We start from the raw sequence: 14,305 nt of genomic DNA on the forward strand, positions 1-14,305 counted from the left end.
AATCCAACACAGAGACCATGTGCTCAACCCAAACAAAAGGAAAATGACAGCACCGGTTCCAGGATCCCGACACTGTTTAAAATACTGTCCCAAATTAAAAGTAAAATTGTTTCTATTTTAATTGGTGCAGTCTCTTCATGCACTCACATGCTATTTAAATGTGTTACTGATTACTATTTATTGAGTGGTAAATTGATTTGCTAGGGAAAAGTGTGGTTCTTACAACAAACATATGTTAGAAATGAGGATCAAGAAGTTTTCTAGCAAGAAACCCAACTTTATGACTGCTGACTGAAGTAAAGTCAGACTATAAAAAGCTCTAAGGACTTAAGGTTTGTGAACAACACAATTTATTTTGTATTTTTATACCTCGATGTATTTTTGATTTTTATATTTCTACCTCCCCCTGGCACCTTTTACTTATTACTTTATATTGTAGTTATTACTGTTTTTCCTTTTTCTTTCCTTGATTTATGGATTTAGCTGGCACTGCGACGATCCACTAGTGCCCCTGGCGGTCAGGACGAATGAAACAAAAGATTTTAAAACATGTTTTGTGCCAAACCTTTTACATGACAAGTTTCGAGGTTGAATATCAGAGCAAATAATAGCCTTTTCTGACAAATATCATTAAACTGCACCACATTATTTAAAAATGGGTATTCCTGTACTATGTGCCAAAATAATTGTATTTAAATAATTCATCTTAAATGAACTGAAACAAAACATGAAGGGAATATAGAATATTTATGCTAAATTAATTACCACTAGTCATTCTCAGGAAATCATGTTTTATAATTTTAGAATTGGTCCATTCGGTGCGTACGGGAACTTAGTGGTTATAAAAGCTCAGAACACACAATGTATATAATTAATTTATAGCCTGATTCTATTTTTCCATTAACCATGATATAAATATTGTAGATATTGGTTAAGACTTGTTTAGGTTATTTGGGGGGGGGGGGAATGCACCTCCCTTACTCCCACTCGCCGCCGCAAACTACACCACTGTATGTAACAAGATCAGTGGTTTAGTGCAGTGTTTACCTAAACCCAGGATCAGTGTGTCCGCTAAAGTGAATGGGACGATCCATTGACCGGTCACTCTTCATGGACACACAGCTGGGGTCTGGAGGATCTGGTCTGTGCATCTTAAATGAACTGAAACAGAGCATGAAAGGAATTTAGAATATTTATGCTAAATTAATTACCACTAGTCATTCTCAGGAAATCACGAAACAGATCCATGTGCATAAAAAAATGTTTTACCAACTTTTAAATATTGGTTAAAGGGATAGAAAAATGAAATGAATGAAGAAAAATACTGAAAATTAGACCATGATTTACTCACCCTGAAGTCATCCTAGGTGTATATGACATTCTTATTTCAGACGAATACAATCAGAGTTTTATAAAAACTGTCCTGGCTCTTCCAAGCTTTATTATGGGAGTCAATGGGTATATTTTTTTGGAATTCCATCAAAGTGCATCTATCCATGATTAAAGTGCTCCACACGCCTCTGCGGGGGTTAATAAAGCCCTTCTGAAGTGAAGCGATGCATTCGTGTAAGAAAAATATCCATATCTAAAACTTTATCGCCTAAAATACCTAGCTTCCGGCAGACGGTCATATGCAAGTTGACTTACACCAAAAGAGAAACCCTTGAACTTGACGCAAAACGTAATGACGAACGCGGTTGTCCAGCCCTGTTTGTTTGAACCACGAGAGGCGTCAAAGCTTACGCTACTCCTAAATCCTACGTCATACATCGTCAAGTGTTTCTCTTTTGGCGCAAGTCGACTTGCGTACGGCCGTCTGCCGGAAGCTAGTTATTTTAGTCAGTATATTTTCAAATATGGATATTTTCCTTACACAAGCGCATCGCTTCACTTCAGAAGGCCTTTATTAACCCCCGCAGAGCTGTTTCAAACACTTTAATTATGGATAGATGCACTTTGATGGATTTCCAAAAAAATATACCCACTGACTCCCATTATTTGCTTGGAAAAGCCAGGACACTTTTTAAATATAACTCTGATTATTCGTCTGAAAGAAGAATGTCATATACACCTAGGATGACTTCAGGGTGAGTAAATCATGGGCTAATTTTCATTTTTGTACAGTGTTTACCTAAACCCAGGACCAGTGTGTCCGCTAAAGTGAATAGGACGACCCATTGACCGGTCACTCTTCATGGACACACAGCTGGGGTCTGGAGGATCTGGTCTGTGCATCTCAAATGAACTGAAACAGAGCATGAAGGGAATTTAGAATATTTATTCTAATTTAATTACCACTAGTCATTCTCAGGAAATCATGTTTTATAATTTTATAATTGGTCCATTCGGTGCGTACGGGAACTTAGTGGTTATAAAAGCTCAGAACACACAATGTATATAATTAATTTATAGCCTGATTCTATTTTTCCATTAACCATGATATAAATATTGTAGATATTGGTTAAGACTTGTTTAGGTTATTTGGGGGGGGGGATGCACCTCCCTTACTCCCACGCGCCGCCGCAAACTACACCACTGTATGTAACAAGATCAGTGGTTTAGTGCAGTGTTTACCTAAACCCAGGACCAGTGTGTCCGCTAAAGTGAATGGGACGACCCATTGACCGGTCACTCTTCATGGACACACAGCTGGGGTCTGGAGGATCTGGTCTGTGCATCTTAAATGAACTGAAACAGAGCATGAAAGGAATTTAGAATATTTATGCAAATTTAATTACCACTAGTCATTCTAAGGAAATCACAAAATAGATCCATGTGCATGAAAATCAAATTTGACCAACTTTTAGTTCTTAATCTAAAATACCAAACCCAAATCCACAGAGCCAAGGTTGTGGTATTTAGTCAATGATTAAAGGTGGTCAGGACTTTAAAGCTCTTTCTAACTTGTACTTGGCCTTAGTAACATAGTTCCTGTAATTGTTTAACTATAGCAGTTGTTACAATAAGGATATAATTACAGGCAAGACAATTAATTGCTCCTCATTACCATGCTACGGCCAATATTAACCCATTCAAAATTTAAATTTTTGTTTTTCATGCTGAAAAGAGGACCATCGTCCACTTACACACTGTAAAGTAGAGTCCTGCACAGGTCCTGTTTGATGAACCCTTAGTACTCAACAGAACAACCACCTGTAATCTGACAGTAACACTGTGACCAAACTGTACCCCGCATAAAAATGCGTAACTACCTCACCTTAAATTCTGCAGTGTAAACATGGCAACAAAATTAATGTTGAGTACCCTTGCAGTAGACTAAAAACAAACAGAAGAGAACATGGCAATCCAACACAGAGACCATGTGCTCAACCCAAACAAAAGGAAAATGACAGCACCGGTTCCAGGATCCCGACACTGTTTAAAATACTGTCCCAAATTAAAAGTAAAATTGTTTCTATTTTAATTGGTGCAGTCTCTTCATGCACTCACATGCTATTTAAATGTGTTACTGATTACTATTTATTGAGTGGTAAATTGATTTGCTAGGGAAAAGTGTGGTTCTTACAACAAACATATCATGTTAGAAATGAGGATCAAGAAGTTTTCTAGCAAGAAACCCAACTTTATGACTGCTGACTGAAGTAAAGTCAGACTATAAAAAGCTCTAAGGACTTAAGGTTTGTGAACAACACAATTTATTTTGTATTTTTATACCTCGATGTATTTTTGATTTTTATATTTCTACCTCCCCCTGGCACCTTTTACTTATTACTTTATATTGTAGTTATTACTGTTTTTCCTTTTTCTTTCCTTGATTTATGGATTTAGCTGGCACTGCGACGATCCACTAGTGCCCCTGGCGGTCAGGACGAATGAAACAAAAGATTTTAAAACATGTTTTGTGCCAAACCTTTTACATGACAAGTTTCGAGGTTGAATATCAGAGCAAATAATAGCCTTTTCTGACAAATATCATTAAACTGCACCACATTATTTAAAATGGGTATTCCTGTACTATGTGCCAAAATAATTGTATTTAAATAATTCATCTTAAATGAACTGAAACAAAACATGAAGGGAATATAGAATATTTATGCTAAATTAATTACCACTAGTCATTCTCAGGAAATCATGTTTTATAATTTTAGAATTGGTCCATTCGGTGCGTACGGGAACTTAGTGGTTATAAAAGCTCAGAACACACAATGTATATAATTAATTTATAGCCTGATTCTATTTTTCCATTAACCATGATATAAATATTGTAGATATTGGTTAAGACTTGTTTAGGTTATTTGGGGGGGGGGGGGAATGCACCTCCCTTACTCCCACTCGCCGCCGCAAACTACACCACTGTATGTAACAAGATCAGTGGTTTAGTGCAGTGTTTACCTAAACCCAGGACCAGTGTGTCCGCTAAAGTGAATGGGACGACCCATTGACCGGTCACTCTTCATGGACACACAGCTGGGGTCTGGAGGATCTGGTCTGTGCATCTTAAATGAACTGAAACAGAGCATGAAAGGAATTTAGAATATTTATGCTAATTTAATTACCACTAGTCATTCTCAGGAAATCACAAACAGATCCATGTGCATAAAAAAATGTTTTACCAACTTTTAAATATTGGTTAAAGGGATAGAAAAATGAAATGAATGAAGAAAAATACTGAAAATTAGCCCATGATTTACTCACCCTGAAGTCATCCTAGGTGTATATGACATTCTTCTTTCAGACGAATACAATCAGAGTTTTATAAAAACTGTCCTGGCTCTTCCAAGCTTTATAATGGGAGTCAATGGGTATATTTTTTTGGAAGTCCATCAAAGTGCATCCATCCATGATTAACCCTCTGATGGTCTTTATTTATGTACACACTCGTGTTTTTGGGGGTCTCCAGAGACCCCAGACAATAACATGTAATTTTGTTACAGTTTAATTGTTTTTTTTTTAACAAATGTAATTATACTCTGTTTATTAATGTTTTTACTCCACATGTGTGCAGTTTTTGGAGGATTTATGATATATTTTAAATTTATATAAATAACTTAAGAACTGTTTTTTTTAAATATGTTTTTATACAAAAACAGCGTTTTATGTAAAATGCACTTTATAAAAGACTCAAATTTCTAAATTGCATTTATATGGATAGCATGAATAATTTGACATGGTTTAGTGTAAAATTTTTGCCCATATTTTGGAAAATGTAGTTTTAAAGTAAAAAATTATCATTTTAGCCACTAGATGGCTATAGAGACCCATTATATGCTATTTGGTATTTGACTAACTGAAAGATATCTTTTCACAAGTTTTTCCAGTTGGATTCATATCTAAATATTATGAAATGACAATTCTAACAATAAAAATGACTTTTTTGTCTAAGTTTAGCATTTTTTGTACTGAATTATTTTTCCAATAATATAATGTTACATTATGATTAGAATCAAACCTAAAAAAGATAAAAGTTGAGTTTTTAGAGTTTATCATTTATTTTAATCTTCTTTTTTCATATAATTGTACAAATGTGATCTACACTTCAGTTACTAACTGTAACAGAACAGATATGTACAGTTATATTATATATTGAGTACAAATACATGACATGAACATCAAAATGCAATGAATTGAACAGCATAACAAATGAGCAAATAAAGCTGTAACTTTCTCTCCCTCTCTCTTTCTGTGTATGTGTGTGTGTGTTGAGGGTTCACATTGTCGATGTGTCAGTGTCACCAAATTTATTTTTGTGGTGGTTCCGCATTTTGGACTATTTTATGTGACAAATTATAAGAGAGCAGTTTTTATAGTCTCACAAATTTATTTCTCTGTGTGTGTGTGTGTGTGTGTGTGTGTGTGCGCGCGCGCATGCACGCACGTATGCGTGTGTGTGTGAGAGCATGATAATTTTACATTGTGAATGTCTTTAGCACTGTTTTTATGTCTGTCTATCTGTGTTCTGCGTTTTTTTCTGATTTTGATGATGAAATTTCTCTATTTTTTTATTTATTTTATTTTTTTCTGGGGTTTTTTTTTTCAGTACAAATTTTTTAAACTTTGACAAAAAAGTCATTTTTATTGTTAGAATTGTGATTTCATAATATTCAGATATGAATCCAACTGGTAAAACTTGTGAAAAGATATCTTTCAGTTAGTCAAATAGCAAATAGCATATAATGGGTCTCTATAGCCATCTAGTGGCTCAAATTATAATTTTTTACTTTTAAAACTACATTTTCAAAAATATGGGCAAAAATGTTACACTAAACCATGTCAAATTATCCATGTTATCCCCATGAATGAAATTTAGAAATTTATAAAGTGAATTTTACATAAAAAACTATAAACGGTTTTGTATAAAAACCTATTAAAAAAACAACATTTTTAATTTATTTATATAAATGTAAAATATATCATAAATCCTCCAAAAACTGCACAAATGTGGAGTAAAAACATTAATAAACAGAGTAAAATTACATTTGTTAAAAAAATATATATTATTCTGTTACAAAATTACACGTTATCTACTGGGGTCTCTGGAGACCCCGAAGACCACGAGTGTCACTATTTTTCTCACGCTAACATAAAAACAGATATCATTACAATTTATTTTTTTTATTGTACATCTAGAAAGGGTTGAGAGCCGTACCAAGTTTCATGCCATTTAGACAAAGAGAAATTTTTTTTTTAATTCAGCAAAAGTCATTTGCGGGTCAAAAAGACCCCGAAGACCATCTGAGGGTTAAAGTGCTCCACACGTCTCCGACGGGTTAATAAAGCCCTTCTGAAGTGAAGCGATGCATTCGTGTAAGAAAAATATCCATATCTAAAACTTTATCGCCTAAAATACCTAGCTTCCGGCAGACGGTCATATGCAAGTTGACTTACACCAAAAGAGAAACCCTTGAACTTGACGCAAAACGTAATGACGAACGCGGTTGTCCAGCCCTGTTTGTTTGAACCACGAGAGGCGTCAAAGCTTACGCTACTCCTAAATCCTACGTCATACATCGTCAAGTGTTTCTCTTTTGGCGCAAGTCGACTTGCGTATGGCCGTCTGCCGGAAGCTAGTTATTTTAGCCAGTATATTTTCAAATATGGATATTTTCCTTACACAAGCGCATCGCTTCACTTCAGAAGGCCTTTATTAACCCCCGCAGAGCTGTTTCAAACACTTTAATTATGGATAGATGCACTTTGATGGATTTCCAAAAAAATATACCCACTGACTCCCATTATTTGCTTGGAAAAGCCAGGACACTTTTTAAATATAACTCTGATTATTCGTCTGAAAGAAGAATGTCATATACACCTAGGATGACTTCAGGGTGAGTAAATCATGGGCTAATTTTCATTTTTGTACAGTGTTTACCTAAACCCAGGACCAGTGTGTCCGCTAAAGTGAATAGGACGACCCATTGACCGGTCACTCTTCATGGACACACAGCTGGGGTCTGGAGGATCTGGTCTGTGCATCTCAAATGAACTGAAACAGAGCATGAAGGGAATTTAGAATATTTATTCTAATTTAATTACCACTAGTCATTCTCAAGAAATCATGTTTTATAATTTTAGAATTGGTCCATTCGGTGCGTACGGGAACTTAGGGCGCTTTCACACTAGCACTTTTGGTGCGCACCCGGGTTCGAATGACGTCAGAGTTCGGTTCGTTTGGATGATGTGAACGCTGTTTTCCGAACTCGGGTGCGCACCCGCGAACCGTACTCGAGTCCGCTTAAAAAGGTGGTCTGGGGTACGGTTCATATGAACTCGGGTACGGTTCGCTGCTGATATGAACGCAATCGTACGAAATCGCGGAAGTGAACCGCTATTGATGACATCAGGGCCGTTTCTAGGCATAGGCAAACTAGGCGGTCGCCTAGGGCGCAAACATCTGGGGGGCGCCAGTGAGAGCCCCCACCACACCAAGAGATTTTTTTTCTCACCCAAGCGAGTGGAAGAAAAATCCTTCTTTTTTTTACATTTCCGATAATGGAGTGTATATTTGCACTAAGTGCCTGTCTTTGTGGCAAAAAGACGCCCATCACTAAATATCTACAGTGGCATAGGTCGTAAGGTGTGAGGTGCTTGAAAGTGGCTTTTGATGCATTCGACCCGAGTTCGAATCCGCCTTTTGCCGAACTCGCTCTTCTCCCTTTTCCCAACACATGAAATGTAAAATTTATAGCCTAAAATAAAGGTCTCTAGCATTATATTTTGTCAACAAACTAAAATCGAAATTGTGATATGGCTTTGTGCCTTTATAAAACAGCACAAGACTTTAATTAAGTAGCCTATACATAGTTCCCACATGACGTCACAACATACGGGCATTGGCCGACCCGGCGCCATTTCTGTGGGCATGCTGTGGGCAGAACATTAGACGAAGAAGCTGAAACGAGTTAATTTCGTGATAAAAAGTGAAAATGGTCATCTCCTGCTGGGTCAATGGATGTTCAAATCGTGCCGGAGGTTCAGTTAAATTTGGATTTTACAGTATACCCGTCATTAGACTTCATGAATGTGACAAAACGAAGCTTTTGTCAGAACAACGATGGAGGTTATGGCTGGCGAGGATAAACAGGAAAGAAACTCCCTCAAAACACGCAAGAATTTGTTGTTTTTTATTGCGAGTGTACACAAATATAAGTTAACACTTTGCAGTTTGAATGATGTCCTGTATGTACAAAATGACGAGGTATTAAAAACATACAAAAACAACATTGTTTCCACCGTTCGATCGCGCCCGCGACTCTCTCTCTCACTCACACACACAGACTGACGCACACACACACATTCCAGCCTTGCAATCTCAGATTATGTCCCTAAAGAACCCGCGTATAAAGTAGTTCCGCATTAACTGTTACATTAATTTGCACGCGAGTTTTATTTATTTTCATACCGTGTATATTCATATTCATGCACATATTTCCAGGCTCGGAATTGCTTACATGTGTTAAAACTCCTAGCCAATACCAGATAATGGTACACATGGATAATACAGTATCTGAGCCAAAGCAATCAGTGCTCAGTTTAGCGCATACGGATCAACACCATTTATGACTGAAATTTTCGCATTGTACCTCTCTCTGTCTTATGTTAATAGAGTGTCTTTATAATCTCTGTCACTTTGTCTCTTCATGATTTTCGCAACATTATAAATAGGAAGAAATCTTCGAAATTTGCTTGTGAAACCTTGTAAACACAGCAGCTTATGCCCTCAAAGATGGCGTCTCCGGGGAGGTCACGTGACATTAATTGGCCTGTGGGAACTATGTATATAGGCATTCTGTTTGTGTTGCGTGATTTAAAGAAAAGTGTGCACTTTGCTCACGCGATCAGCATGGTGATATGGTGTTTTTCTCCAAAATAAAAGCTCAAGGGTTTATTTCTTGCAAGTGAAGAAATTAGGACAAAAGTATTGTAATTTTCCTATACTATAGTGTAATGTAAAATATACTTTTGAAATATTAATTTTAATTTATACAGTACATATTATTGGCTATATGGATTTTACGTCATAGGAATGCTTATATAAATCATAAACACCAGTGATAATGTAATGTAGACTGAGACTCTATATCATAACTAAGATGTTTGAGCCCTCTTTAGTGTCCAGGTACAAGTCGATGGTTTTTTTTTGTTCAGTGTGCACAGTTCATTAATTTTTAGCTCTCAAAGTGCACCAGATTGATGCATTAATTTAACCTTAAAATGTAAAAAAATTGGGGAATCTTGCCTAGGGTGCCAAAAAGGCTAGAAACGGCCCTGGATGACATATAATGTGGTGCGTGCCTGCGTGCGTGAGTGAGTGTTTAACAACTGTAAAAGGGTCTATTACCTTGACGAAAAGCGGGATTGACGCACTGCAAGCAGAGAGATGATTTCTGCTTGCCTCCACAAAAATTGTCTTCGACGTGCGGGCAGACATCCCGCTGTCTTTGGAACTGTTTTAATACTTTTGCGGCAGACAGACGCAAGTGTGTTTCTGTATCTTTTCTTTGAAAACAAAACCAAAGGTTCAAAAAAAAGAACAACAAATGTGAAACGAGCAATTCTATCCATTTTGACGCCTTTTCATAGCGGTTACCAAGCAACACGAGTACGCGCCAGCTGCAGCTTGATGACGCAAGCGTACTGCGGTTCGGATACAAATAATATAATGTGAACACAGTCCATCGGAGGCAGGGGGAGGGGGGAGCAATCGAACTCGGGTTCGGAACAGGCAATCGAACCAAGTGTGAAAGCACCCTTAGTGGTTATAAAAGCTCAGAACACACAATGTATATAATTAATTTATAGCCTGATTCTATTTTTCCATTAACCATGATATAAATATTGTAGATATTGGTTAAGACTTGTTTAGGTTATTTGGGGGGGGGGATGCACCTCCCTTACTCCCACGCGCCGCCGCAAACTACACCACTGTATGTAACAAGATCAGTGGTTTAGTGCAGTGTTTACCTAAACCCAGGACCAGTGTGTCCGCTAAAGTGAATAGGACGACCCATTGACCGGTCACTCTTCATGGACACACAGCTGGGGTCTGGAGGATCTGGTCTGTGCATCTCAAATGAACTGAAACAGAGCATGAAGGGAATTTAGAATATTTATTCTAATTTAATTACCACTAGTCATTCTCAGGAAATCATGTTTTATAATTTTATAATTGGTCCATTCGGTGCGTACGGGAACTTAGTGGTTATAAAAGCTCAGAACACACAATGTATATAATTAATTTATAGCCTGATTCTATTTTTCCATTAACCATGATATAAATATTGTAGATATTGGTTAAGACTTGTTTAGGTTATTTGGGGGGGGGGGGGAATGCACCTCCCTTACTCCCACGCGCCGCCGCAAACTACACCACTGTATGTAACAAGATCAGTGGTTTAGTGCAGTGTTTACCTAAACCCAGGACCAGTGTGTCCGCTAAAGTGAATGGGACGACCCATTGACCGGTCACTCTTCATGGACACACAGCTGGGGTCTGGAGGATCTGGTCTGTGCATCTTAAATGAACTGAAACAGAGCATGAAAGGAATTTAGAATATTTATGCAAATTTAATTACCACTAGTCATTCTAAGGAAATCACAAAATAGATCCATGTGCATGAAAATCAAATTTGACCAACTTTTAGTTCTTAATCTAAAATACCAAACCCAAATCCACAGAGCCAAGGTTGTGGTATTTAGTCAATGATTAAAGGTGGTCAGGACTTTAAAGCTCTTTCTAACTTGTACTTGGCCTTAGTAACATAGTTCCTGTAATTGTTTAACTATAGCAGTTGTTACAATAAGGATATAATTACAGGTAAGACAATTAATTGCTCCTCATTACCATGCTACGGCCAATATTAACCCATTCAAAATTTAAATTTTTGTTTTTCATGCTGAAAAGAGGACCATCGTCCACTTACACACTGTAAAGTAGAGTCCTGCACAGGTCCTGTTTGATGAACCCTTAGTACTCAACAGAACAACCACCTGTAATCTGACAGTAACACTGTGACCAAACTGTACCCCGCATAAAAATGCGTAACTACCTCACCTTAAATTCTGCAGTGTAAACATGGCAACAAAATTAATGTTGAGTACCCTTGCAGTAGACTAAAAACAAACAGAAGAGAACATGGCAATCCAACACAGAGACCATGTGCTCAACCCAAACAAAAGGAAAATGACAGCACCGGTTCCAGGATCCCGACACTGTTTAAAATACTGTCCCAAATTAAAAGTAAAATTGTTTCTATTTTAATTGGTGCAGTCTCTTCATGCACTCACATGCTATTTAAATGTGTTACTGATTACTATTTATTGAGTGGTAAATTGATTTGCTAGGGAAAAGTGTGGTTCTTACAACAAACATATCATGTTAGAAATGAGGATCAAGAAGTTTTCTAGCAAGAAACCCAACTTTATGACTGCTGACTGAAGTAAAGTCAGACTATAAAAAGCTCTAAGGACTTAAGGTTTGTGAACAACACAATTTATTTTGTATTTTTATACCTCGATGTATTTTTGATTTTTATATTTCTACCTCCCCCTGGCACGTTTTACTTATTACTTTATATTGTAGTTATTACTGTTTTTCCTTTTTCTTTCCTTGATTTATGGATTTAGCTGGCACTGCGACGATCCACTAGTGCCCCTGGCGGTCAGGACGAATGAAACAAAAGATTTTAAAACATGTTTTGTGCCAAACCTTTTACATGACAAGTTTCGAGGTTGAATATCAGAGCAAATAATAGCCTTTTCTGACAAATATCATTAAACTGCACCACATTATTTAAAATGGGTATTCCTGTACTATGTGCCAAAAGAATTGTATTTAAATTATTCATCTTAAATGAACTGAAACAAAACATTAAGGGAATATTTATGCTAAATTAATTACCACTAGTCATTCTCAGGAAATCATGAAATTGAGCCATGTGAATGAAGATCATTTTATCAACTTTTAATTATTAACCTAAAAGGCCAAATCCTAAATATGAGGATACATAAGGTTGTGGTGGTATCACACAGCTTCAATGAGCCTCAGTAAAACCATAGTTATATTAATAATACTGGTGCTTTCAATACCTGCCAACTCTTTACATGGCAACATTTTGAGCATAAATGGCAAAAAAGAAATGGCCTAAACTCGTGAATATCATCGCACTGCACCACATTACTTACTGTCAGCAATCCTGTGCTTTGTGCCAGAAGAAAAACTTGAGAGAGAGTTTTATATTGTGCTGATATCCTATTAAGCAAAATTATGTCCAAAATCTTTTCAGCGTACGCTTTTGTGACAAAGACATTAAAAAGACGTCTTTTTAACATAATTTTGCTTAGTGGGATATCTATAAGAGAAAAACAACTCTTTGTTGTTTGCTAAATATTCGAACACAAAAGTCGAACTATTAAGAGGAAGAATGTCTCAATATCGTTAAATAATATTTTCTAGCACGATGTATTGGCGTTCTGAATGCAAATTCATTAGTCTACTTTAAACCATAAAATGTTTTTAGATTTATATAAAATTAATGGAAAATCAGGTAGCAGCTAGTAGCTAAACAAAATGGCCCTGCAGTGTAGGCAGCGCTAGGTAGAAAAACACAAAAATAAATTGTATAAGCAATACTTAAACTGTATCTGTAAGACTCACCTGTGTGGAAATCTATCTGTCACAGGTCATGCTGATCATATTTATGTTCCATTAAGAAAATCTAAATGATTTTTGATGTTTTCATTAAATGGCGGCGTATCCCGATGGATTTTACTTTCACTTTGCTGGACACCGCCTCTCAGATGAGCAGGAAAGGGGCGCAAAGTTCATTTTTCCGGTTTCTTACGGAGGAACAGTTTAAACAGCATGAATCTTTTCCTCTATATCAAATATAGCTGACGAGATTGCCATGCATTGTCCAATTGTTCTATTCTCGCACATTTGTGCGTCAAAGTAGGCTACTCTTAGGCCCTGTTTACACGAGAACGCTCGCGGGTGAAAACGTAAAAATATTTTATCAGATATGCCTTTCGTTTAGACGGCGACGGCGTTTTTGGGGCTTAAAAACGCAAAAAAGTGAAACCACCCTCCAGAGTGGAAATCTTAAAAACGCTCCATCGTCGCGTTTCCGTCTAAACGGTAAAAAAGCAAAAGTCTGCTAGACAGTGAAGGCACCGATCAGTGCTTCACATTGCCACCTAGCCGCCTGGAGTGCATACTACATTGAATTTCATACACTTTTGCGTCACCATATGCACGCAGATTTCCCCCCCATAACGCTCGTCTAAACGCAGAATAAAAAGTGATCACTTTTGCGTTTTCTCTTCAGATCGTTTCCGTGTAAACGTAGCCTTAAAGGAAGATTGAAATGTTATTAAAAACAAAAGACGACGAATATGGAAACAACAAACTGCGTTTGTACTGCTGGAGGTTGAAAGAGCTGCTGTCCTCTACAGGTCTGATCAAGAATCACAAGCAGGAACATGCGTTCATCAAACAACCATAGGCTAATACATGCAAATAATAGGCTACATACTAATAAATAAATAAATAAATAAATAAATTAATAAATAAATAAATAAATAATATAGGCCTACAACATCCACTAATTTTATGAATATCCCAATCAACAAATAAAAGTTTGAACCTCAACACCAGTATGAAAGGTATAAATATTTGAATAGATCTTCCACAAAAAAATATTGAATTCATATAGAGTAAAGTCACTTAATAGAAATATTACAGACACACGCACACACACACACACACACACACACACACACACACACGGCTGGTTCATTGTGAACACTCTCCATAGGCGTAATGATTTTTATACTGTACAAACTGTAT

General features: G+C 36.8%; 1 protein-coding gene across 6 annotated transcripts in view; it reads right to left on the reverse strand.

The window, feature by feature from the left end:
- Window positions 1–14,305, reverse strand: part of LOC311077893 (protrudin-like) — a 148,966-nt gene that overhangs the window by 21,289 nt on the left and 113,372 nt on the right. For 2 of the 6 annotated variants that reach the window (XM_084106532.1, XM_084106531.1), the window contains exons 1-8: window positions 13,115–13,611; window positions 10,870–10,983; window positions 10,423–10,536; window positions 7,331–7,444; window positions 4,354–4,467; window positions 2,575–2,688; window positions 2,132–2,245; window positions 1,048–1,161 (exon numbers count right to left, since the gene is read on the reverse strand). The exons of the other annotated variants lie outside the window; for them this stretch is intronic. In XM_084106532.1, coding sequence (XP_083962658.1) covers window positions 1,048–1,161; window positions 2,132–2,245; window positions 2,575–2,688; window positions 4,354–4,467; window positions 7,331–7,444; window positions 10,423–10,536; window positions 10,870–10,973 — 788 coding nt within the window. In that variant the 5' untranslated portion in view covers window positions 10,974–10,983; window positions 13,115–13,611. Of the gene's footprint in view, window positions 1–1,047; window positions 1,162–2,131; window positions 2,246–2,574; window positions 2,689–4,353; window positions 4,468–7,330; window positions 7,445–10,422; window positions 10,537–10,869; window positions 10,984–13,114; window positions 13,612–14,305 lie in introns of those variants that run through there. 6 annotated transcript variants of the gene reach the window in all.

This window comes from Abramis brama (genome assembly GCF_963993115.1).
Source record: "Abramis brama genome assembly, chromosome: 2".
NCBI lineage: Eukaryota > Metazoa > Chordata > Actinopteri > Cypriniformes > Leuciscidae > Abramis > Abramis brama.